Raw genomic sequence first — 25,534 nt, forward strand, 5'->3', positions numbered from 1 at the left:
CCACACATGTGCAGTATTTTGAATGGTCTGCGCAGTAAAGGGGCCACACAGGGCCAGAACAAAATACAGGGAACATTGCCTATCCCTACTAATCCACCACTCCTATCCTCACTGACTTAAATAAAATCTTCGTCCTTGGATGGATCCCCCCCATCACCTCACCCCACTCTGCTTCAGTAGCCCCTCCCATACCCTTTACATAGAATTTTAGAGCATAGAAACAGGCTGTTCGGCCCAACGGGTCTATGCTGGCGTTACTGCTCCACACGAGCATCGCCCCACCTTATCCTATCAACATATCCTTATGACTCTGGCATTTTATGTATCCACCCCTCCCTTTACCCCACTGTTGATGACAGAACCATCAATCATCGTGGCCCTACTCTCTGGAATTCCCTCCTTAAAATCCACTGCCTCTCCACTTCTTTCTCCACCATTAAAGACCATCTCAAAACTCATCATTTTGAGCCAAACCTTTGATCACTTATCCTCTTTTACACCATGTCCATTCCCTTTATATATTTTTTTCTTCTCTTCTCTTCTCCCTTCCATCCACCCCCACCCAACACCCCAATAAAGCACCTCAAGACATTTTCTACTTTAAAAGGCACTTTATAAATGCAAATTTTTGTTGTTAATACTGTAGGTAAGCTCAGGGTGCATCTCCACAGTTTTGCAATTTGAAAACAACTGCCATAGTTGGATAAATAAACTGCACTACATGACATGTCATCAACATTTGTAATACATACTTCATTTAGATCCGATTCATTACAGATTAACGTTAGAAGATAATTAACCCTCAGATTAGCTGACCAGCCACTTCATTTTTTTTTTCTTTATGTTTACTAAGAATTTATGATCACTCAATGGGAAGAAAATTAAATTGAGTCTATGATTTTACTGTAGTTTGATCACATTTGCTTTGGCATGTGCAAGTTAATATTTGGCCAACTAGTCCAATTAAAATCTTCCTTCTGCTGCAATTTATTTGATATAGGAAAACTCCTTCCCTTCCACCTCCACCACCCACAAGTTTCTCCTCTCTTCTCGACTGAGATCAGGAAGATTGAACTATCACACCAGTCCTTAGGTTCCTGCCTCTTCCAGATTACACTTATTCTGTCAGGGGAGTATTAAATTGTAGTTACAAAGATACGGGATTAATGCAGTCCGAGACAGTCATCGCAATAGACCAGTTAGGCTGACTGAATATTGAAATTTTCCTTCAATCTGAAAGAACGCAGAACCTTTTGGGGGGGGGGGGGGGGGATTTTAGCATGGGTTTAGGTGTGAGTGTGGGTGGTTAAGTCCTGGAAAAATGCAAGCATGTCGGGAAGCCGGCTCCAACCCGCCGATATCTGTACATATCTGCAGCGAGTTAGGCTGTGTGTGTGCAACCATCTTGGGAGAGGCAGGTTATCAATTTCAATGTTAGTCGCTCAATTACAGTGATATTAACATGGCTTTTGCAATTTAACTGGGTCCACGGATTTCCCAGGCTTCCTGGAACTCGCCAGTGAAAGCAAGGCGAGAACGTAATGGCAATTGAGGGCACTGAAGGCATGACGGGGAAATATGTGAATAACTACTGACACCTCACAGCTGCTTTGTTGCCTGCTTGTGTGAAAGGCTTTGTTCACAGTACTTGTGCGGAGAGGTTACTTTTACAACTTTGGAGGTGTCATCTCACTTTGGAGGTTTATATGTCTGATCTGCACTTTGGAACTCTGATCTATCAGCATGGGTGCAGTTTATGCTGTATTACTTTGGACCAAGATGACCAGTATCAGCAGGAGCAGAAGCAGCCTGCTGCTCACAGACCTGTAACACCACAGGAGAGGGGGGATCGGCAGAGGTGCAGCTCGCAGGAGGCCATACCCGGCACACAGGGTCTACAGGCAGAGGATAAGCTTCCTCGACATGTTGGAACACCAGTGTCTCAGGAGGTTCAGGGTGTCGCGTCAGGTGGTGGCAGACATTTGTAGCCTACTGGAACAAGACCTGCTGCCAAGTGGGCCTGGTAGCCATGCTTTACTAGTGGCTGTCAAAGTCACCACCGCCCTAAACTTTTTTGCCTCTAGATCCTTCCAGGGCTCTGCCGGAGACATTTGCAGGATCTCACAGTCAGCGGCCCACAAATGCATAAGACAGGTGACTGATTGCTTGTTTGCCAGGGTCAGCAATTGTGTTAACTTTGCCCATGATGATGCCAGTCAGAATGAGCGAGCGCTTGGGTTTGCGGCTCTAGTTGGCTTCCCACAGGTGCAGGGCATCACCGACTGCAAGCATGAGGCAAGTAAGGCACCCTCCGATCACCCAGGAGTATTCATCAACCACAGCGGCTTCCACTCCATTAATGTGCAACCACAAAAAGATGTTTATGGAGGTGTGCGCAAAATTCCTGGGCAGCTGCCATGATGCTTTCATCTTGCGGCAGTTCACCCTCCCTGATCTCTTCACACCTCGAAGCAGACTTACTGGCTGGCTGCTCAGAGACAAAGGATACCCACTTAAAACATGGCTGTTGACACCCGTGAGGAACCCAATCAATGAGGACCAGGAGCACTACAATGAAAGCCATATGACATCCAGATGGGTCATTGAGCAAGCTGCTGAAGATGCGCTTCAGGTGCCTGGACAGATCTGGAGGCACTCTTCAGTACGCACCAGCCAGAACGGTCGCGGTTTGCTGCGCTCTGCACAACATTGCACAGCAGCGAGGTTTCGACCTGCAGGAGGAACAAGGTGCAGAGCCTCTTCAGATGATTTTGAGGAGGAGGAAGAGGCAGAACATGGTGTGGCCAATGCACTAGCAGCTGCGCTCATTGCAATGTTCACTTAGGTTCCACCAGTCCACCCAAAGAGACAACCACATGCAAAAGCACTGCCACTCCCCACTACCCCCAACGACACTAACATAAAGCAGTCCTACAAACAACTGAGCATCCCTTTCACAGCACCCCCATTGCTCGGCATCAATTCATATCTTACCATTCACCACAAGTGAAAGGCCACTTGCTAGGCAGCAACCAAATTGGGCAAGACTGGAAAGTGGTGGAAAGAAAGAATATTTACACGGCTCAAAAATAAAACACAAACTTACCAATATAACATTGTGTAACACGCCCATGTGCAACAACAAATCTTTAGTCTTCCTCTTCATAGCACTTCTACGTGATGCAACTCCTGTGGCTTCAGCAGAGGTAGAGACAGGCTGCTCAGATCCCTGCTCTGACTGCTTAGATACTTTTAGCAGACGTCCTCTGGGTTTTGGAGCCTGTAAGGGCCCCGGCAAAGACTGCTCCTCCTGTGCAGGGGCAGACTCGGCCATCGGGACACAAGGCACCTGATCATATTTCACTCACTGCTGACATCAAGTCAACATGAGTGAGTGCTGTGGGCCATATGGCTGCCTGATATTTAATTCTGTCACCCGGTAGCTGGGAGGCCCCCCATCTGCAATGGCCAGGCATGCCGAGACTCCGCTAATCTCCAGTGACTCCTTCTCTGCAGCTGTCAATTGAGAGATGGCTGGAGGGCCATCTCCAGTTCTCTGCCTCTCCCTCTGTTCTGTGCTCTCTTCTCCTGCAAGGAGTGAAAGAGACCTATGAGTGAGAGTAATGGCATGTGTTGAATGGATGGATTGAGAGCATTTGTTGAGGGTGACCATGAGGGAGAGGCATGATATTGCATATGGATGAGGGTGAGCGTCTGTGGTGGATGGACAGATGGAGATGCGAGAAAGCGTATAGACAGAAAGGGATGGATGTACTTGCAAGGCAAGTTGGTGTGAGGAGTGATGTACTGGAGTAGGCTTGAGAAGGCAGAGTGAGGGAGTTGGGGTGATACACACATCAGGATGTAGGTGAATGTGACACAGTACGCACCTTCCCTGACCTGCTTAGGTCATTAAAGCACTTTCAGCATTGAATCCGTGAGCGTGGCACCACGCTCCTGCTGCTGACCTCATGGGCAACCTCCAACCACACCTTCATTACTTCACCTGCAGGCTTCTTCCTCTCACAAGTAGGGAAGAGCATCTCCCTGCGGGCCCTTACAGCCCCCAGCAGCACATCCAGGGAGGAGTCACTAAAACGAGGCGCAGCCTTTGAATGTCTAGACTCCATTCAGCCAATTCCCTCTGTTGTGCTCCCAACGCCAAACGCCATCAAATTGCACGTTGAGTGTCCCTTTAAATACTGGAGTGGAAATTCTCTCATGTGAGTCGTCATCATGCCCGCTCACGCTAATTGGTCAGGAAACCCGGAAATGATATGGTAATGCAGTAGATGGGTTAGGAAGCCACTGACAGACGCGCTGTACTTAATTCCAAGCTTCCCGTGTGCTACCGGACCCACCCACTCCCAGTGCATCACGAAGTTAAAATCCAGGCCTTTAAGTCCAGTAAAGACCAGAATTCTTGCTCTTTTGGATTATGAAGGAATGGGAGGATGTTTTCCCTGACCTAATGATGCCTTTGCTATAGCCATAAAAGAAGTGAAGTCTCTGCCTCAAGGACGAACAGATCCTTGAGCTGAAAAGGAAATGCTCAATCCAAACCAACAAAACAAATTGCCCCTCTGAATTTAAGGGAAGCCCAATGGTGTGAATGACTTTCTCAGTCAGTGCTACCTCCACTCATGTCCAACGAAACATCCCACTTACCTAAAAAAAAGTCAAGTGCAGTCTCCAACTGGCCCTGCTACCAGTTTTTGGGTGGCAGTGACAAGATGTCATGGCTGGGGTTTGTAAATCTGCCCCTTGTCTGAACCTTTTGGCTGCACACAGTGCAAGCATGGGATAAAACTGTTAGAGCCCTTAGTATTTTAAATCACCACAAGATGATGGAAAATTTCTATTCATATGTGGAACTGAATAAATGAGAAAAAATTATACTTTATTTGAGCAAAATAAGAAAAGCCTTATGACATTAAATTGCATTATATTTTAAAGACATGTGCAAGATAAAAGTTACTCAATACAATTAATCTGGAGTGCATGTGAAATTAGGTGGCAGCCCAGTGACTCAGCCACTGGAGTTGTAGAATCAGGCTCACGCATACAATTCTCTGTACAGTCAGTCCTGATTCCAGCCTAGTTGCTTCCCACCTTCCCCTGAGGGAGGGGTGGGTGGGGAGAAAGGAAACAGAATGTCAAGCAAAGGTGATGCACTTTCCCACAGGGAAGCAGAAGAATTGTGAGTCAGACCAAACCACAGTCACTTCCCAGCTGCCTATTACAAGCAGCAATGATGAAGGCCTGGGAGCAGAACATCAGGCCTCCCTGTCATGATGGGGGCATATAGAAGGGAGAAAACAATGATAATGGCTCAGCCATATTCCAACTTGAAACTCAAAAGGAATCCAAGTTTGCTGATGACACTAAGTTAGGTGGCATAGTAAGTAGTGTAGATGGGAGCAGAAAAGTTCAAAGGGACATTGATAAGTAAATGGGCAAAACTGTGGCAAATGGAGTTCAATGTGGGGAAGTGTGAGGTCAGCCACTTTGGAACGAAGAAAGATAGATCAGCGTATTTTCTAAATGACAAAAAGCTAGGAACTGCGGATGAGCAGAGAGATTTAGGGATCCGCGTACAGAAATCACTAAAAGCTAGTGGACAGATACAAAAAATAACTTAAAAGGCTAATGGAATGTTAGCCTTTACCTCAGGAGGGCTGGAGTACAAATGGTGGAAGTTTAGTTCCAGCTGTAGAGAACTCTGGTTAGGCCCCATCTGGAGTACTGCATTCAGTCTAGACACTGCACCTCAGCAAGGATATGTTGGCTTTCGAGGGTGTACAGCGCTGATTCACCAGAATGATACCGGGGCTAAAATGTTAAATTATGAGGACAGGTTGCATAGACTAGGCTTGTATTCCCTGTAGTGTAGAAGATTAAGGGGTGATCTAATTGAAGTGTTTAGCGATTAAATGATTTGATAGGGTAGATGGAGAGAAACTATTTAATCTAGTGGGGGGGGGGGGGGGAAATCCAGAACAAGGGGACATAACCTTAAAACTTAGCACTAGGCCATTCAGGAGTGATGTCTGGAATCAGTTCTTCACACAAGGGTAGTGGAAATCTGGAACACACTCTCTCCCTCAAAAAGCTGTTGAGGCTAGGTCAATTGAAAAATTCAAAATGAAGATAGATAGATTTTTGTTAAGTAAGGGCTTTAAGGGATATAGAGCAAAGGTGGGTAAATGGAGTTGAGGTACAGATCAGCCATAATCTAACTGAATGGCAGAACAGGCTCGAAGGGCTGAATAGCCTACTCATGTTCCTATAAAAGGTGCATATATTTTAAACTATCAAATATAAATGTGATCAATTGTTCATATAAAAAATAAAGTGCTCAAAATTCTGTTATCTTTTGGGGGCAAGAGTACTGTATTTCCAGTGTAGGGGAACAGAAATTGGAGTGCAAGTCAGACCAGAGTTACAACTGTTCTAAAATACATGTAAAGTTCTGGTAGAATTGGGTGCTGCCTGAAGATGTGTCTGCCTCACAGTGATTGCATATCTAAAAATGACAGGATAATGAGGGCAAAAGCTGCTGTTCCAGAAATTCCACTATTTAAACCAGATTCATACTTAAGTTAAGCCTGTAGAAAAGGGATAAGCTATCTAGATGACTTACCTGTTGAGGTAACAGATTTTGACTGTCCACAAACTGGGTCTGAAATATCCACTCTGACTGGAGTGATTAGAAAACTCTTTTGGTTGGCTGTGCAACTAAAAAATGATTCTGTAAAATGCCCCTCAGTAGTTTCAGGCAGGGAATTTCACCCCCACTCCCCCTTCTAACATGGAGTCCTTGCCATGGGGTTTACCAAGTTGGAAATCTGCTGCTGAAACCCTCATTAATGTCTTTCGTCACTTCCAGGTACAATGTACTCCAACACGCTCCTGGCCGGGCTCCCATCCTCCACCTCCTATAAACTTTTCGCTCATCAAAACCTCTGTTGCCCAGCACTAAGTTCCATTCATCCATCATCTCTCTCCTCGCTGACCTACGCTGGCTCGCAGCCGCCCCCCCCATGTCTTAATTTTAAAATTCTCTTCCTTTAGTTTAAAGTCTTCCATGGCCTCACCTCTGTAGCCTCCTCCAGTTCCCCCCGTACACCAAACTCTCCCCTCCTCTGACTCTGGGCTCTTATGCACCTCCACCACCTCACCATTGGCAACCGTGCTTTTAGAAGCCTAGGCCCCATAACAACAGAAAATGCTGGAAACACTCAGCAGGTCCTGCAGCATCGAAGAGAGAGAAACAGAGTCAACGTTTCTAGTCGGGGACCCTTCGTCAGATCCCTCCATAAACCTCCCAACTCCTTTAAGACCATCCTTAAAACCCACATCTTTTACCAAGCTTTTGGTCATCTCTCCTAATCTTTCCATTTTCCCTTATGCTTCCGAAGTGCCTTGGGATGTTTTTTGTTAAAGGTGCTCTATTAATGCAAGTTGTTGTAGAAGAGGAGAGAAATCCCAGGGTGCATTTTATACTTAGCACTGTCTGCTCCGCTCTATGTATCTGATAATTAAATATTTATAACTAAATTCCCACTTTGCTTAGTTCAAATTACTGAATTCAAATTTTTAGTGCAAAAATAATCCTTTGAATTATCAGTAGAGTGTAATTTGTTGCTATTTCCTTCCTGCCCCTTTATCGCAATTACAAATTTGATACATCCACCTCCACAGTGCTTTTTCTTCTATTCAATTACAAGTATTCAATTATTTAGTGCATGCAGTTAGTATTTAGTCTCATAAAATTGACGAATAAAAGAGATTTCCAAACAATTGCTGGTCCGTACAAAATTGTAATAATTGTCACCACCAAAATTATTTGATTTAGCTAATGAAAGGTTATCAGCTAGATGGGAAGATTGTCAGTTAGATGGGAAGAAAACCTAGAAATGCAGTGATAGATAAATCCAAAATTAAACACTAGTCAAATCTAGAGTTTCTGCTCATTGACTGAAAAGGCCAAAAATGTGTTTGTGACAGCAGGGTGGCAGCAAAGAGCAAGGTTTCAGAGTGAAAAAATTGTGACAAATTTAAAAGTGGAAATTTGATACAACTTCTCATTTGCTAACATTTTGTTCCACTTATTATACCTCACACCACCACAAACAGCACATCGTCAGTCTTTGCTCCATGCATATTTGAGTTGGTTTCTTTTGTATGATTTTTGCACAGTATGTCAGTGCTTTATTCTCATAGCTTTCATGGTTCTTAAGTGTAATTTGTATAGGGATTTGTAATTTTTAAAACTGCAAGTGCATTATAATTTGGACCAAAGCCTTCCAATTTTTCATTCAAAGACGTTCTATGCATTTTCCACTTATGGGGGATTTTTAAACAAACTGCAGTCCAGCACAGCCCACTTCTACCTTCTTCCCAAATCCATAAACAGAACTGCCCTCGTAGGCCAATCATTTCAGCCTGTTCTTGACCCCACGGAATTTACATCTTCCTATCGCGACTATTTTTCTTCCCTTATCCAGTCTCTACCGACCTACATCTGCGACTGTTGACATCCTTCACCACAAGTTTCCAGTTTCCTGGCCCTTACCGTCTCCTCTACACCTCCATCCCCCACCAGGATGGCCTGAGGGCACTCTGCTTCTTCCATGAACGTAGGCCCAAACAGACCCCATCCACCACCACTCTCCTTCGTCTAGCTGAACTTGCTCTTACATTGAACAACTTTTCCTTTGACGCCACTCACTCCCTCCAAATAAAAGATGTCACTATGGGAACCCATATGCATCCTAGTTATGCCTGCCATTTTGTGGGATAGGTGAAACATTCTTTGTTCCAGGCCTACTCAGTTCCCCTCCCTCACCTCTTTTTCTGGTACACTGATGTCTGTATTGGTGCCGCTTTCTGCTCTCACTCTGAACTAGAAAATGTCATTGACTTTGCTTCCAATTTCCACCCCTCCCTTGCCTTCATATGGTCCATCTCCGACTCTTCCTTTCCTCGACTTCTCTATCCATTTCTGGGGATAGGCTGTCAACCAATACCCACTATAGGCCCACTGACTCCCACAGCTACCTGATTCACTTCCTCCCACCCAGCTTTCAGCAAGAACTCTATTCCATTCTTCCAGTTTCTCCATCACCGTTTCATCTGTTCTGACAATACCACCTTCCACACTAATGCTTCGATAAGTCTTATTTTCCTCAACAGAGGATTCCCCTCCACCGTGGTTGACAGGGCCCTCGACCGTGTCAGTCCCATTTTCCACACTTCTGCCCTCACCCCTTCTCCGCCCTCCCAGAACCACGATAGGGTTTCCCTTGTCCTCAAGTTCCACCCCACCAACCTCCACATTCAATGGATCATTCTCTGACATTTCCATCACAAAACACACCTTCCCCTCCCCATGCCTTTCAGCATTGAGAAGGGACTGTTTCCTCCATGACACCCTGGTCCACTCTTCCATCATCACCTCCAACACCCACTCTCCTTCCCGTGCAAGCGCAGGTGCAGCGACACCTGCCCTTTCACTGTCCAGGGCCCCAAACACTCCTTCCAATTGAAACAAGTGATTTACTTGTACTTCTTTCAATTCAATTTAGTATACTGTATTCGCTGCTCATGATGTGGTCTCCTCTACGTTGGGGAGACCAAACGCAGATTGGGTGATCACTTTGCTGAACACCTACGTTCAGTCTGCAAGTATGGCCTGAGCTTCCGGTTGCTTGCCATTTTAATTCTCCGTCCCACTCCCACCTCTCTGTCCTCGGCCTCCTACACTGTTCCAAGGAAGCTCAACAGAAGCTTAAGTAACAGTACTTCATCTTTCGATTAGGCACTATACAACATTCAGTTCAACAATTTCAAATCATAACCACAGCTCCCATTTCTTCGGACAGCAGGTACTGGTAATGGTTCTGCTGTTGCCATTTACAGCTCCTCCACCCATCTTTTGTTTCTTTAGTTGTCCCATTAAAACCCTATTTTGCCTTGTATCATCATTCCTTTTGTCATTTAATCTCTCCTGCCTTCCACAGACCTCACCTTTCGTTCTTTCCTCCCCTCCTCTCTTTCCCTGCTTCTGTACTTGCTTAAAACCTGTTACATCTCTAACTTTTTCCAGTTCCAACAAAAGGTCAGACCTGAAACACTAACTCCTGTTTCCCTCCACAGATGCCGCCTGACCTGCTGCGTATTTCCAGCATTTTCGGTTTTTATTACAGTCCCCACCACCTACGCTTATCGCGGGCAGCTGCTTATATCGGACAAATAATGCTAACCATTTGCCAGTACCATAGGAGTCAATTACAAAGGTCGCTTATAACATGCGAAGTCCGCTGGCTATTTTGGGCAGTTCAATAAATGCTTCGCATCCTATTCTCATATTTGTATTTAAAGCCCTCCCTGGATCATTCTGCATCTGTATTGAGCCGACGATCTCTCTCATTAACAATCACTCATTTTGAACGAGAATCCCACCATGGCTCTGTTGCCAGTAACTGCTGCAGAGATTTAAGAAATCCTGCTCTTCCTGCATTTTTCCAGCTCTTCAGTCGGTAATTTGGGAACACTGAAAAGCCCTCGGTTTAAATCCTGGGCAAACCATCTGTTGGTCCCTTTCCACATTAACTTTTGTTAATAACCACAGGGACGGAATTGAAATCCAGTCACTCGTTTGTTTCCTTCTCTGTTCTCTCTGTGTCTCTAAAGGCGTGAACCGCCTAACGCTTATAGCAGGCTAATCGTATTAACACCAACTTGCCCGCTATAAGCAGCGAGGACTCTACCACAAATTATTAATTTTATCACTGGTCTTAGCATATTGTAATTCCTATGAAAAATTAATTTCAAAATGTTTACACTATATATTACACAGGATTTTGACCGAGTAACGATGAAGGAACGGCGATATATTTCCAAGTCAGGATGGTATGTGACTCATTGTGGCATTTCCCTTTAATTATCCACATCTCTAAATTTTACTTGCATATAATTCTCCAATCCCTCTACAAGCACCTAAGCAAATCTGTACTTCGATCTGTGAATAATTATGGAAACAGATGGACTCTCAAAATTTGAGTGTAACTAGTACATTGACATTCAGGCAGGATTTGCAGAAGGTCTTAACCATTTAGGACAGACTTTGACCCTCAGAATGTTATTGTTAATACTGCAACTTCCTACGGATAGGTGAGCATCGGCTTCAAGATTGAAGACTGAAGCAAAATACTCATTTAATACCTCTGCCATACCCTGGGAGTCCTCGCAGGCCTGTCCATGGGAATCTTTCAGTGGCCTTATTGTATTTAGCAGAACTCAGACATCTAACATAGCTAGAAAAGCAATTATCATTGCTATCACAATTATAACACCTCCAAATATGCCCTAGGAAAGATCACCTAACTCACTCAGTACAGTACAGCCCAGGGACTGAATGTTGGACCTGCCTGATCAGTGTACCTAATCAATCTTACCACAGGTGTAGTTCTCCACTAAATACTGGAGGAGCTGAGCTGGATACTTTTAAACTCAGTGTAACCATAATAATCAGTGGATAACTATAAAATATCATGGTAATCCCCATCATAAAGGAAAACCTTTCTAAAACACATTTAGAAGTTATGTGGCCCATCTCACTCAAGGCAAAAATGGGATCCTTTACATGGGACTCTTGATAAATGTTTCCACAGTTTTTTTCACTTGAGACATTAGCTGCACCAACAATGTTATTAAATAACAATTAAAGTAGTAATTGGTAGAAATTATTATCCACCATCAAAAGCAGGCTCATCTTGATTAGTTTCATTTTTCCATTACTACAGTCATAAGTTTTATAGTTAGTCTTTCATAACACAAACTTACACATAAATTTAGCCTAGTAATAAATTTTAATTTCACAAAGTCAGTCTGGCTCAGTCTTATAACTATCACACTGCATTCCAATGCAATAGAGAAACATTGCACATTGACCCACCAGCATCTCAAACTTTCATAAGGGTGTTATGAAACCTAAGACATGAGGATAGAGGGATTAAACTGCAAGACATTGATGAACATGACATAATAGAAGGAAAGAAATGAATGATCCATTAAGCAGACCACATGCTTAATCAATACCTACACACCCTTTACATTAGGTCAATTTTTTAAATATTATCCAATTCCACAATTATCATTAACCTACAGACCTTATAAAAATTCTATTAACTGCTTTCATACCCGCTTAAAGGAGCGCATCGGAAAATATTGGAGGCAGAGAATCTTCTTACGGACTAGGGTTCCCTACAACTGCTTCAATTAGATCAAGATGATCAGTAGTTTTTTAAAAAGCCAGTGAACAGGAATACTTTCCTTAGAAAAACATAGAAGTATTCATTAGCTTCTTTCACCTAGTATCAAGTACACTATACCGTGACAACCTAATATCTGAAACCTCTGGTTTTCCTGCTTTGATCTGATATGTTAAGCCCTTGAGGGTGTGTCATTGTGACTGATGGTCACAAGTGGCAGGTGGAGCTCATTCATTTAATTTACTATTTAGACAATGTGGTCTTTGCTTGTACTGATTTTGCATGCACAGTTCTAAATTAGCATTTAGAATGCAGTCACATGCAAACTATTTGCAAAATTAATTGCTTAACTTGAGAATTATGATTTAGAGATGTGTCTTGGTTATATTTTGGTTCCCAGGATTTGATCGGAGGATGGGTAATTTTCCAATTTTGTTTCCTCTCTTTTCATTCGACCAAAAAACAAGTGCACAAATTAACTAACAAAAAAAACCAATAACCCTTTTAAAGAGCCCTCCACCAATCAAATTAAAATTTGGTTGCCCAGATTAATTATGCACTCCAGTCCCCGCGGCGCCCACCGGTCACGAAAAAGCTCGAGCGTGCCGGCGGACACCGCGTGCTCCATCTCTAGGGCCACCCGGGCGCGAACATGGCCACGGAAGAGGGGGAGGCAATCCGGTTCCAATTTTGTTTCCATTCCTTTTAATGGAATTCATTACAGCTGAGTTTACAAAACTAAAAGCTATTTAAAAAGGTCTTAGGATCTGAGCTTATATAATGATAATGTTTTGGAGTATTAAAATGCCAATCCCTATGGCAGGCAAAGTAGTAACTAAAGCTTACATCTGTGTAGTTACTGGTATCCTCCTCTGGGGTGAGGATGCGGAGCACTGGTAAATTTAGCAATGCCCAATCCCAGCAATTACTGCTCTGTACAAAATACTACTTCAATGTGAATTTCCCTCTCTTGTGTTGTTAAAACTAATAGTAAAATTGAAGCCAATGGAAGGCTGGCTGGAAAGAGACTCAAAATAGACAGTTTAAATGTCATTTAAAAATTGGCTTCAGCCAATACACTGGGCAAGGTCCAGTGCTTCTGTGATAAGGGTGACCAGAAACTTCAGACATCACTATAGCCCACAATTGTTTTGGCATAAGAAGTTGGCAGTGTGGGATAGGTATGTCAGACTTTCGGAGGACGGGACAGGTTGGTAGTCGGAGTTGGGACCTTCAGTTGGAACGCTGTGCTGTCAGGGCTGTCTGCATCCTTGACGTAGACCTGCTCTTTTTTTCACTTGGGCTCCTTTAGTCTGCTCTGTTTTACCTTTTTTGAAAAATTTCCTTACGGGATGTGGGCTTCGCTGGCAAAGCCAGCATTTATTGCCCATCCCTAATTGCCCTTGAGAAGGTGGTGGTGAGCCACCTACATGAACCACTGCAGTTCATGTGGTGAAGGCACTCCCACAGTGCTGTTAGGGAGGGAGTTCTAGGATTTTGACCCAGCGACGATGAAGGAACGGCGATAAAGTTCCAAGTCAGGATGGTGTGTGACTTGGAGGGGAACTTGGAGGTGGTGGTGTTCCCATGCGCCTGCTGCCCTCGTCCTTCTAGGTAGTAGAGGTCGTGGGTTTGGGAGGTGCTGTCGAAGAAGCCTTGGCGAGTTGCTGCAGTGCATCTTGTAGATGGTACACACTGCAGCCACGGTACGCCGGTGGTGGAGGGAGTGAATGTTTAAGGTGGTGGATGGGGTGCCAATCAAGTGGGCTGCTTTGTCCTGGATGGTATTGAGTTTCTTGAGTGTTGTTGGAGCTGCACTCATCCAGGCAAGTGGAGAGTATTCCATCACACTCCTTACTTGTGCCTTGTAGATCGTGGAAAGGCTTTGAGGAGTCAGGAGGTGAGACACTCGCTGCAGAATACCCAGCCTCTGACCTGCTCTTGTTGCCACAGTATTTATGTGGCTGGTCCAGTTAAGGTTCTGGTCAATGGTGACCTGCAGGACGTTGATGGTAGGGGATTCGGCGATGGTAATGCCATTGAATGTCAAGGGGCAGTGGTTAGACTCCCTTTTGTTGGAGATAGTCATTGCCTGGCACTTGTGTGGCGCGAATGTTAACTGCCACTTATCAGCCCAAGCCTGAATGTCATCCAGGTCTTGTTGCATGCAGGCATGGACTGCTTCATTATCTGAGGAGTTGCGAATGGCACTGAATATTGTGCAATCATCAGTAAACATCCCCATTTCTGACCTTATGTTGGAGGGAAGATCATTGATGAAGCAACTGAAGATGGTTGGGCCTAGGACACTGCCCTGAGGAACTCCTGCAGCAATGTCCTGGGGCTGTGATGATTGACCTCCAACCACCACAACCATCTTCCTTTGTGCTAGGTATGACTCAGCCAGTGGAGAGTTTCCCCCCCGATTCCCATTGACTTCAGTTTTACTAGGGCTCCTTGATGCCACACTTGGTCAAATGCTGCCTTGATGTCAAGGGCAGTCACTCTCACCTCACCTCTGGAATTCAGCTCTTTTGTCCATGTTTGGACCAAGGCTGTAACGAGGTCTGGAGCTGAGTGGTCCAGGCAGAACCCAAACTGGGCATCGGTGAGCAGGTTATTGGTGAATACGTGCCGCTTGATAGCACTGTCGACAACACCTTCCATCACTTTGCTGATGATTGAGAGTAGACTGATGGTGCAGTAACTGGCCGGATTGGATTTGTCCTGCTTTTTGTGGACAGGACATACCTGGGCAGTTTACACAGTGTTGGATAGATGCCAGTGTTGTAGCTGTACTGGAACAGCTTGGCTAGAGACGCGGCTAGTTCTGGAGCGCAAGTCTTCCGCACGACAGCCGGCATGTTATCGGGGCCCACAGCCTTTGCTGTATCCAGTTCACTCAGGTGTTTCTTGATATCACGTGGAATGAATGGAAGTGGCTGAAGACTGGCTTCTGTAATGGTGGGGACCTCAGGAGGAGGCCGATATGGATCATCCACTCTGCACTTCTGGCTGAAGATGGTTGTAAACGCTTCAGCCTTGTCTTTTGCACTCACTTGCTGGGTTCCACCATCATTGAGGACGGGGATATTCATGGAGCCTCCTCCTCCCATTAGTTGTTTAATGCTCCATCACCATTCACGACTGGATGTGGCAGAACTGCAGAGCTTTGATCTGCTCCGTTGATTGTGGGATCGCTTAGCTCTGTCTATAGCATGCTGCTTCTGCTGTTTAGCATGCATTTGGTCCTGTGTTGCAGCTTCCCCAGGTTGGCACCTCATTTTTAGGTATGCCTGGTGCTGTTCCTGGCATGCTCTTCTGCACTCCTTATGAACCAGGGTTGGTCCGCTGGCTTGATGGTAGCTGTTTTCATTTCTATCTATCTAACCTCCCACTGCTTCAGTTATTTTTACTTTCTCTGTGTCTCATAAATTACTTTAATTTCACTCATTATTGCCTCCTTTCGTATCATGTTACTATGACTTCAGCCATCTCCTGTTTTCCATTTAAGCACTTTACAGGTCACTCAACTTTTTGTGTGTATGTGTTTTCTCTCCCCCTTCCCTTTGTTCTGTTCCTTTTTAATATGTTCTGAAAAGCATATTTTAACCCCCTGTGGGCTGATTCTATCTTTATTGTTGTAAGTAACTTGATGGGCTGGATGCTCCTACGCTATTCCACTCAAGCAGAGAATGAAGGAAATTCAGGCAGTGAAGCCCAGCACCATCTCATTGCCTAACCTGCATGTCCCTCCTCTCATCCTCGTCAGGACTGCCACTGGATGTTCCTTCCCCACTTGCCGCCTACAGATGGCAGTCGAGGTGGTACCGAGCTCCCCAGTGGATTTCCCATCCCTACTCCCTGTGTTACCATTTCCCAGAGCTACCATCAGGAAGATTTGTGGTAGGCCCTGGGAAGCGGCCCTGAGGTGCCCCCAAGGAGGGAAAAGGCCTGGTAGTGGTCTCCTTTCCCTCCATTTTGCCCTCAGAATTTACCTGCTAATGGCCCTGGTCTCAAAGAATCATACAGCACAGAGGGAGGACAGTCAGTCCATCGTGCCTGTGCCGGCTCTTTAAAAGAGCTATCCAATAAGTCCCACTTTCCGGCTCTTTCCCCATAGCCCTGTAAATTTTTCCTTTTCAAGTATATATCTAATTGGTTTTGAAAGTTACTATTGAATCTGCTTCCACCACCCTTTCAGGCAGTGCATTCCAGATCATAACAACACGCTGTGTAATTTTTTTCCTCATCTCTGGTTCTTTTGCCAATTATCTTAAATCTGCCGACCAGCCCTCCCACCAGTGGAAACAATTTCTCCTTATTTACTCTATCAAAATCTGCAATATCAACTTAATCAAAGCTGTTCATTTACATTGCTGGTTCTCACTGAAGTGCATCCTCAGACTTACAACAAAAGTGCCTTTGCAAATAAAAATACTGCAAGGAGATGCTGTAGTTCATTACAAATCATTGCAGTCTAATGACATCGTCACCTGCCGAGGCTACTGGCTGGAATAATTTAGCAGTGATACTACATTCTCTGAAATGCCTCTGGAATTAAGCCGACCTCAATGGTGGGAATTACTTAATGTTGGTAGAGAATTCAGTGCATTTACACTGGCAATTAGAGATCAAATTTATGCAGATGTGAAGCATCATAAGATGATATACGAGCTCAGTAATTCCTTTATGGATCATTGTTAAATACCTAAATCTGTATATTATAAATGAGTATCCCACATATAACTTATTTTGTAAGAATATATGATTAAAATATTATAGTAATTAGATAGTAAGTTTACCATTCAAAACAATTGCATATCTGCTATATTTATAATATCAAAAAGCACAAGCTGCTTTCAGATTTACCTCCCATAGCGCTTTGAAGTCTTTCTGTTCAATCCGGAGAAGCTCACTGTACTCCTTGGTGACAATTGTAGCATGGCGGGGAGTGTTGTCCAGAATTGATTCTCCAAAAGCTGTTCCAATTCCCAGAGTACAGAGTATGACAGCATCCTTTCAAAAAGTACAAACCAGAAACGCAAAATGTTAAAAATTTCCACAATTATTTGGGATAATGAGTGTAATACACCTGCACATTATAAGTAATCTAGTGCCTCAAACATTTTTTTCTATTATTCAGAATCTACCATCTTGTAAAGTCTTATTGGGTAGAAATTTGGGCGTGGCATTTTTGGGTGCATGGGGGGTTGCAGGGTGGTTAAATGGTGAAGCCTGTGGTGCTCCCGATATTGGGTCTCGGGCCCCATTACAATGGAGCCAGCTCGGCGCCGACAGCCAGTCGACAATGAGTAAACGAAGATCGGGCTGCTGTTAGCATTGCAACAACCCTCAGGTAAATGAAGGCTGTGTCAGGAGATCAGAAGCCGGGGAGCGAGAATCGGAAGCCGGGGCTGGGGAGGTGGAATCAGAGGCCGGGGGTCGGGAGAAAAGAGGTCATTTATCGGGATGAGGCCAGGGGTCGGGAGATAGGAGGCTGGGGAGCGAATGGGGGTGGGGGAGGGAGGAGCGGCGACTTGTGCTCTTTAAATGTGGGGTCGGGAAGAGAACTCCTGCTCTTCCTGGCTCCGCATTCAGGTGAATAATTTCAAAAACTTACCTTGTAGGTTGCAGGCGCTGGCGCAAGCTGCATCAGGGCAAACCAATCTGGCAATAGAGGCCTCAAAGAGATGGTAGGCCCTTTACTTGCATATGCTGGAAGACAATTTTTTTTCCATTACCAATATAATGCCAGCGCACCTCCGGCTGGAAACGTGGGATATTTCCTTGGGACCCGAGTGAAGATTCAGCTTTACCTTGATCATTTGTAAACAGTTAGTGGTGCCGGGATCATTCACCAGGCTAGCATAAGCCAGGACTGTTGATCTGAGAGCCTACGGTTTTAATCAAGAGAACCCAGAGCTTTCATTATGAGGTCCCAAGTGTCAACTAAAGCAAGCAGCCAGTGTCGTTCAGGACCTGAACTACTCTACCTCCACTGAATGTAATTCTCTCTGTATTCATAGAATCATAGAAATTTATGACACAGATGGAAGCTATTCGGTCCATCGTGTATGTGCCGGCCGAAAAAGAGCTAGCCAGCCTAATCCCACTTTCCAGCTCTTGGTCCGTTGCCCAGTAGGTTACAGCACTCAAGAGCATATCCAAGTACTTTTTAAATGCAATGAGGGTTTCTGCCTCTACCACCCTTTCAGGCAGTGAGTTCCAGACCCCCACCACCCTCTGGGTGAAAAAAGTTCTCCTCAACTCCCCTCTAACCCTTCTACCGATTACTTTAAATCTATGTCCCCTGGTTATTGAGCTCTCTGCTAAGGCAAATAGGTCCTTCCTATCCACTCTATCTAGGCCCATCATAATTTATACAGCTCAATTAAGTCTCCCCCCAGCTTCCTCTGTTCCAAAGAAGACAACACCAGCCTATCCAATCTAACCTCAAAGCTAAAATTCTCCAGTCCTGGCAACATCCTCATAAATCTCCTCTGTATCCTCTCTAGTGCAATCACATCTTTCCTGTAATGTGGTGACCAGAACTGTACGCAGTACTCTAGTGTTTTATACAGTTCGAGCACAAACTACCTGCTCTTATATTCTATGCCTCGGCTAATAAAGGAAAGTAACCCATATGCCTTCTTAACCACCTTATCTACCTGTCCTGCTACCTTCAAGAATCTGTGGACATACATTCCAAGGTCTCTCTGTTCCTCTGCACTTCTCAGTATCTTATTGTGTATTCTCTTGCCTTGTTAGCCCCCGCAAATGCATTACCTCACACTTCTCCAAACTGAATTCCATTTGCCACTTTTCTGCCCACCTGACCAATCCATTGATATTTTCTTGCAGTCTACAGCTTCCTTCCTCACTATTAACCACACGGCCAATTTTTTGTATCATCTGCAAATTCCTTAATCATGGCCCCTATATTGAAGGTATTGCCAGGTTGTGCAAGATGCAGAACACTGCATTGATGCAGGAGATTCTCTCTGGTGTAAGAAGCCCGGAGACCTATCCAGATACCTAAACCTTTGTTTCAAGACCTCTCTAGTATGCTCAATGATCATACTGGTGGTCCCATGGCTCTGGCTCTAGTTGTATCTGAGCTATTCAGGCATGTGGGGGTTGCGGAGGGATGTCATCAGCCATGTTTGGAGCGGTAGCCCTTGCCCCCAGGCAACCATCCTCTAACAGTCCTGGAAGGGTGGAATAGTGGGGGAATGGTTGACTGGCACAGGTTAAAGACTTTGTGACTGCTGCCTGCGAACCTGACACAGACTTGCATGATCCTGTTGTTGTGATCATAGACCAGCTGCACATTAATGGAGTGAAATCCCTTCCTATTGAAGAAACATCCTGACTGGTCTTCTGGTACCTTGATGGCTACACGAGTGCCGTCTACAACCCCCTGCACGTGAGGGAAGCCTGCAACTGCTGCAAATCCCTGAGCGCTATCATCTTAACTGTTGACGTCCATAGGGAAGGTAATGTATTGATTGATTCTGGCAAATTAGGTATTGGTGACCTGATTTATGCCTTGTGTACTACAAACTGGCAGATGTGGGAGATGTCCCCTGTAACACCCTGAAACGAGCCTGAGAATAAGAAGTTAAAGGTAGTGGTTGTTGAGTCTGTGTTTACAAGTGCAGTTATAATGAATAACAGGACACAGACAACAGAAGTAAGTAAACAGGTCTTTAGTGATTGAGGGTCAGGGCGGAACTGAGGTACACTTTGCTCCGCAGGGTTTATATACCGGTGTGGTCACCACCGGTACTACAATGTACAGGAGCCGTTAAAAAGTAGTCCATCACCTTAAGGTATCCTCTTAAGGTAGTACAGGTTACATACACTACAGTGGTGACTTTCACAGCCACTGGCAAATCATAGCCACTTGGCCCTGCAGGTAGCAGGTCTTCTTGCAGGAGGCTACGGAGATCAGCGACAGCCTGCCTGAAGAAGTACAGCCTACTCATACACTGCTCTTTAGACAGGTCCAGAAAACTCACTGTTGGCCTCTAGACTCTGTGGGCTGGGTACAGCCTTCTATGATCAGCCTCCCTCACCTGCTGTTTTTTAACAGGCCCAACTACTGCTCCCTCTGGTTGTTCAGCCTACTGTTGGTGCTGCTCCTCTTCCTTACTCCAAATCAATGCAGCAAGAAGGACACCCATCATATGCTCTGAATGCTTATTGAAGTCGTGTAAGGGGAAAAAAATCAAAAACAAGTATTCTCCAAGTTCAAATATCCCTTTGAAATCCAAAAAGCACAACAGCACACAGATCCCTATGATCTGAGTACCTGTAGCTGAGGGCTGCTTTAAATACTGCTTCCAGTGGCCCCCTGAAACTGCTAGGTTTTACTCATTGTGTTCAGCGCTGGGTGGAACTTCCACTATTTCCTGTTAAAATTGTATTGGAGTCCTAATAACATCATAGGACGCAGATCTGCATCTATTCATGAGGCACCTGCCTGATACTGGTGGATGCTTCGACCACTGAAAAAAACTGCATGGTTAAGATGATGGCGGCCAGGGATCGAGCGGGAGCTGAACGGTAAGTGCTCCCAGGCTATTTTAACTGCATACACGCCCCATTCCTGCCGGGTGGAGAGGTTAAAACTCCCCCCCTTCATGTTTGGAAGGGGAAAAGTGTCATCACTTTCCTTGTGGAAAGGAGGTATCAGCTAAATAGGGCACAGAACTTTTCCGGGTTTCAGGGTTCCCAAGAGTCCAGGGCATAGTAAATAGCATCCACGTGGGCATCAGAGCTCTTCACATCAATCCCATAATTTTCATCAATCGAAAGGATTCCATGAATTCTCAGGTGGTTTCTGACTACAGAAACATCATAATGCAAATAAGTGCCTGATATCCAGGAAGCATCCATTAGGCATTTATTATATGGCAGTCCATGGTGCCCACATTGTTAGAAGATTGCCACAGACTGAACAGAAAGTAACCTGGAGACCAGGGCTTTTTTTCTAGAGCCATGGCTGGGGATCCAGAATAGCAGCAGAATATAAATGCAACGAGGCACATAGCTCAACCTGAATTATTGAAAGGCACACCATTGGGATGCTAAAGCAAAGCTCAGACAGCTCAAGCATGGTGATTCTCTATAGCCTAGCTGAACTGTCAAAAAAAATCATGGTCCGCTGCATGCTGCATAACTTTGCAATACAAAGAGCAGTAAATATACATGCAGAATGAAGAGGAGGCCCATGGTGCAGCAAAAAGGATGAGGAAATGGAGAAAGCAACGGTGTAGCCAAGAAAATTGGTGCACTAGGCATCATTGGTAACTGTTTCCTGTAATTCCCAGATCTGGCTCCTGCACAAGTATTGCAGACAAATCAAACATTACACAACATTCCCAGAAATAACATGTTGTACTTTTTCATCTCTTGTACCTGAACCACTATCTTACACCACCTACTGTCAGTTATTATTTAACATGGCCCTTCCCGACAAACCTGTCCACACTGAGGAGTAATATCGTGCTCAAAATGTGTTTAAATTTGCATAATAAAATATTTCTAGCATCAATCACCATGTGTCCCTTGGTGACCCTGTAAGATATGTTTGTTCTAATGCCTTTATGACTACAGTATCTTAAGTGCTCCCTCAGGGGAAGGAGAAAATGTAGATGGAAGTGGCATTGTACCTCTGGGTGCGGGGTCATGAAATGGACCTGCTATAGCTGGAGCCTTGACTGAGAAGACAGCAGCTGTCTGCTAATTGACACTTCGTCATTTGAAGCATTTGTCTAGGATGTGCAGTCACCCCGAGAGGAGCTGCCTTCTTTGTTTCTTCACCTGCCATGCCTCAATACTTTTCACCTTTGTACGTTGACAGTAAGATACCACTGATGAGTGTGAAGCTCACTGTTATGGCTCTCTCAAGCAGATTCCACAGCTCATCAAATCCGATGACAACGGACTCCTGTAAATTGGAGCCCAATTTCTCCATAACCGCAAACACAGCATTCATGAGTGAAATTGTGCCTGTGCTTGGTTCCTCTTGGGATTCTCATGTATAGATGGCTATAAAGTTGCCATGCACTACATGATGCACTGCAGTTTTGAAAATCACTGATATTTTGCAACTGAGAAGCAGGAGTGCACTGCTGCACAGTCTCTGTCGGCCACTGCAGACAACAAGGTCTCACAAACAGCAAATGAGATGAATGACCTGTTAAGCTAATTCTGGTGGTGGTTGAAGAAAGAACGTTGACCAGGACACTAGGTGAGCTCCCAGCTCTCTTTTAAATAGTGTCATGGAATCTTTAGGCCTAAAAATTCAGTTGCTTTGCCCCTCCCGTTAGCACCCTAAGAGGGCGCTAACGGGGCGTAAAGCAACTAGCACTCGGGCGCGACGCCGCCAACGCCTCCCGCGAAATTCAGCAGGAGGTTAGCGGCGGCGGTAACCATTAGTGCCCCGCGGCGCTGGGCCACCAGCGATGACATCATCGGCATGCGCATCGGCCCGCTCGCACCCCGGCCGTGATCTTCGGTAGCGCCCCCTGACTTACCACCCAACGGGGTCAGGGGGGCCTACCTGCGGCCGGGGCGGCTCTAATTAAAGGCGAGGCTACCTGCCAGCACCTTCCCCGTTGCTGTCCCCGGCCTCCTGACCAGCCCCCCCATGGAGTGCCGGCTGTGCTCCGTGAGCCCGGCACTTCTCTTGAGTGCCGGACTCTTTTGCCGGCACTCCGATCCCTGGTGGCCCAGCTGGGCCCCGGGTCGCGTTTCGCAAGGCCCCTCCCCTTTAAGAAGGGGAGGAAGGCCTGCAGTAGTGCGGCACGGCGTGCCGTAGTGCATGGCGCTGCGGAACGTTGCACCGCGATATTCCTTCGCAGCGCCCCAATAGGGAGGCGGGGCACTTCCAAGAGCACCCCACTTCCATCTTGGGGCGCTACCGATGAATTTTGGCAGCGGGGGCACTACGTTTTTCGGGGTGCTAAAAGTAGCGAAGCTAGCACCCCAAAGGGGGCGTGACTCAATTTTTCCCTCTTAATGTCCTATTGAGCAAGCAGACATGAACTTGGTTTAACAACTCATCCAAGAAACAGAACTCCAATAAGAAAGCATTCCTTTAGTATTGCACTGAAGCATTGGCTAGATTCTGAGCCCAAAAATGCCTGGGTCAGCAATCCCAGCACCTATGCCAGGATTACCCCCCCCGGGAATCTCCACCACAGATCATACGGGAGTATTCGGCATCAGGCACCCACACCAACAGGGGAGCATTTCAGGTGTTTGCCTGTGCCATGTAAGTGGGAATCCAGGTTGAAGTCAGTTGCTATGTGGGGGAGATGGGTGGGAGTGCCAGGAGCGCCCTGCCCCCGAATTAAAAGTTCCAGCAGCCCAACAGCCTTTTTTTGTAATGGAACTGAAATAAGTGGCAAAGGTCTTTTGGGGTCTAAGACATGGACTAGGTCTGGAACAGCAAGGTGGGCCCCACATCTGCCATTTCTAGGGCTAGTACACCACTTTCTTTTCCACATATGAGGTGCCACAACACAGCCAGGCCAAGCCGACGCCTGGACCGAAGAACCTCCTGGCTCCTGTCCCTTCTAACAATGGCATCCTTGTTTCATTCAGAGCTAAGGCTGCAATCAATTGAGCCAAGCTGACAGTAAAAACAGGTAAGATTGCATCCATGGTTTGCACACTGAGGGTGCTAAAGGTCACAGTTCTGGTTTATGCCATGCAAACTATGACATAATAGTATGCAGAGGTGGGTACACTTACTTTGGTACTTCTCCTGATACCAGTAACACTTCTTCCTCATTTGCTGTATGGACTTGGGACTCTATTCATTCTGTCTGCAAACTCCATTCAAGCAGCTTTAACATCTGCATTCACAGAAAGGTGGCCTCCCCTCCAAACAGAACCATACTCCTTTACTGCACCTCCTACAGCAGGAGCGACACGGCATTATCAGTAAAAGAAACATAGAAACATAGAAGATAGGAGCAGGAGTAGGCCATTCAGCCCCTCGAGCCTGCTCCACCATTCAATGCGATCACGGCTGATCATCCAAATTCAGTACCCGGTCCCTGCTTTCTCCCCATACCCCTTGATCCCTTTAGCCTTAAGAAATATATCCAACTCCTTCTTGAATATTTTTAATGTATTGGCCGCTACTGCCTTCTGTGGTAGAGAATTCCACAGGTTCACCACTCTCTGGGTGAAGAAATTCCTCCTCATTTCTGTCCTAAATGGCCTACCCCTTATCCTTAGACTGTGACCCCTGGTTCTGGACTCCCCGACCATCAGGAACATCCTTCCTGCATCTAGTCTGTCCAGTCCTGTCAGAATTTTATAAGTTTCAATGAGATCCCCTCTCATTCTTCTAAACTCCAGTGAGTACAAGCCCAATCGACCCAATCTCTCCTCATATGTCATTCCTGCCATCCCAGGTATCAGCCCGGTGAATCTTCGCTGAACTCCGTCCATGGCAAGAACATCCTTCCTCAGGTTAGGCGACCAAAACTGCACACAATACTCAAGATGTGGTCTCACCAAGGCCCTGTATAACTGCAGCAAGACATCCTTGTTCCTGTACTCAAACCCTCTCGCTACGAAGGCCAACATACCATTTGCCTTCTTAACCGCCTGCTGAACCTGCATGCTTACCTTCAGCGACTAGTGCACAAGGACACCCAGGTCTCGTTGCACTTCCCCTTCTCCCAATCTATTGCCATTCAGATAATAATCTGCCTTCCTGTTTTTGCCACCAAAGTGGATAACCTCACATTTATCCACGTTATATTGCATCTGCCAGGAGGAGCTTTCCCAAATTTCTTCTTCCTTACTTACTGTTATCAGAAAAAGATTTGTTCAGATAAACAAAAAACATTCCCCTTTAATAGTGAGAACCAGCCCATTAAAAGCATGCGTGTTTGACCACATGATCTATACGGTGTAAGTTTGCTTGATTTATATTTAATTCTGCAGTATGCCTGATGGCCTTCAACCAAACATTGGGCCCTCATACCACAGTGGAGAAAACTGTGTACCTATTTTTATTCTAAATCAGTTGCCAACCTAGTAATACATATTTAAAAGAGTTGTCAAGGTCAGGGAATTCATCTTCAAGTGCCATATCCCACCATCTGCACCATTAGCCTCACACACTGCTCAATGCACCACATCCCCATCACTTACCTACTAACAATCTCTACCAAACACAACTCATACCTCACATTCATAGCTTCCCCTCACCGTCACACACT

At 45.4% G+C, this 25,534-nt stretch overlaps 1 protein-coding gene across 5 annotated transcripts in view; it reads right to left on the reverse strand.

Moving 5' to 3' along the window:
• Positions 1 to 25,534, reverse strand: part of rapgef4a (Rap guanine nucleotide exchange factor 4a) — a 389,151-nt gene that overhangs the window by 295,171 nt on the left and 68,446 nt on the right. For 3 of the 5 annotated variants that reach the window (XM_085986186.1, XM_085986185.1, XM_085986184.1), the window contains exon 1: positions 12,208 to 12,428. In XM_085986186.1, coding sequence (XP_085842312.1) covers positions 12,208 to 12,225 — 18 coding nt within the window. In that variant the 5' untranslated portion in view covers positions 12,226 to 12,428. Of the gene's footprint in view, positions 1 to 12,207; positions 12,429 to 17,150; positions 17,298 to 25,534 lie in introns of those variants that run through there. The other 2 variants (XM_085986188.1, XM_085986187.1) reach the window with 1 other exon arrangement.

The sequence above is a fragment of the Somniosus microcephalus genome, chromosome 4 (genome assembly GCF_052327205.1).
Source record: "Somniosus microcephalus isolate GS21.2 chromosome 4, FLI_Smic_1.0, whole genome shotgun sequence".
In the NCBI taxonomy this organism is placed as follows: domain Eukaryota; kingdom Metazoa; phylum Chordata; class Chondrichthyes; order Squaliformes; family Somniosidae; genus Somniosus; species Somniosus microcephalus.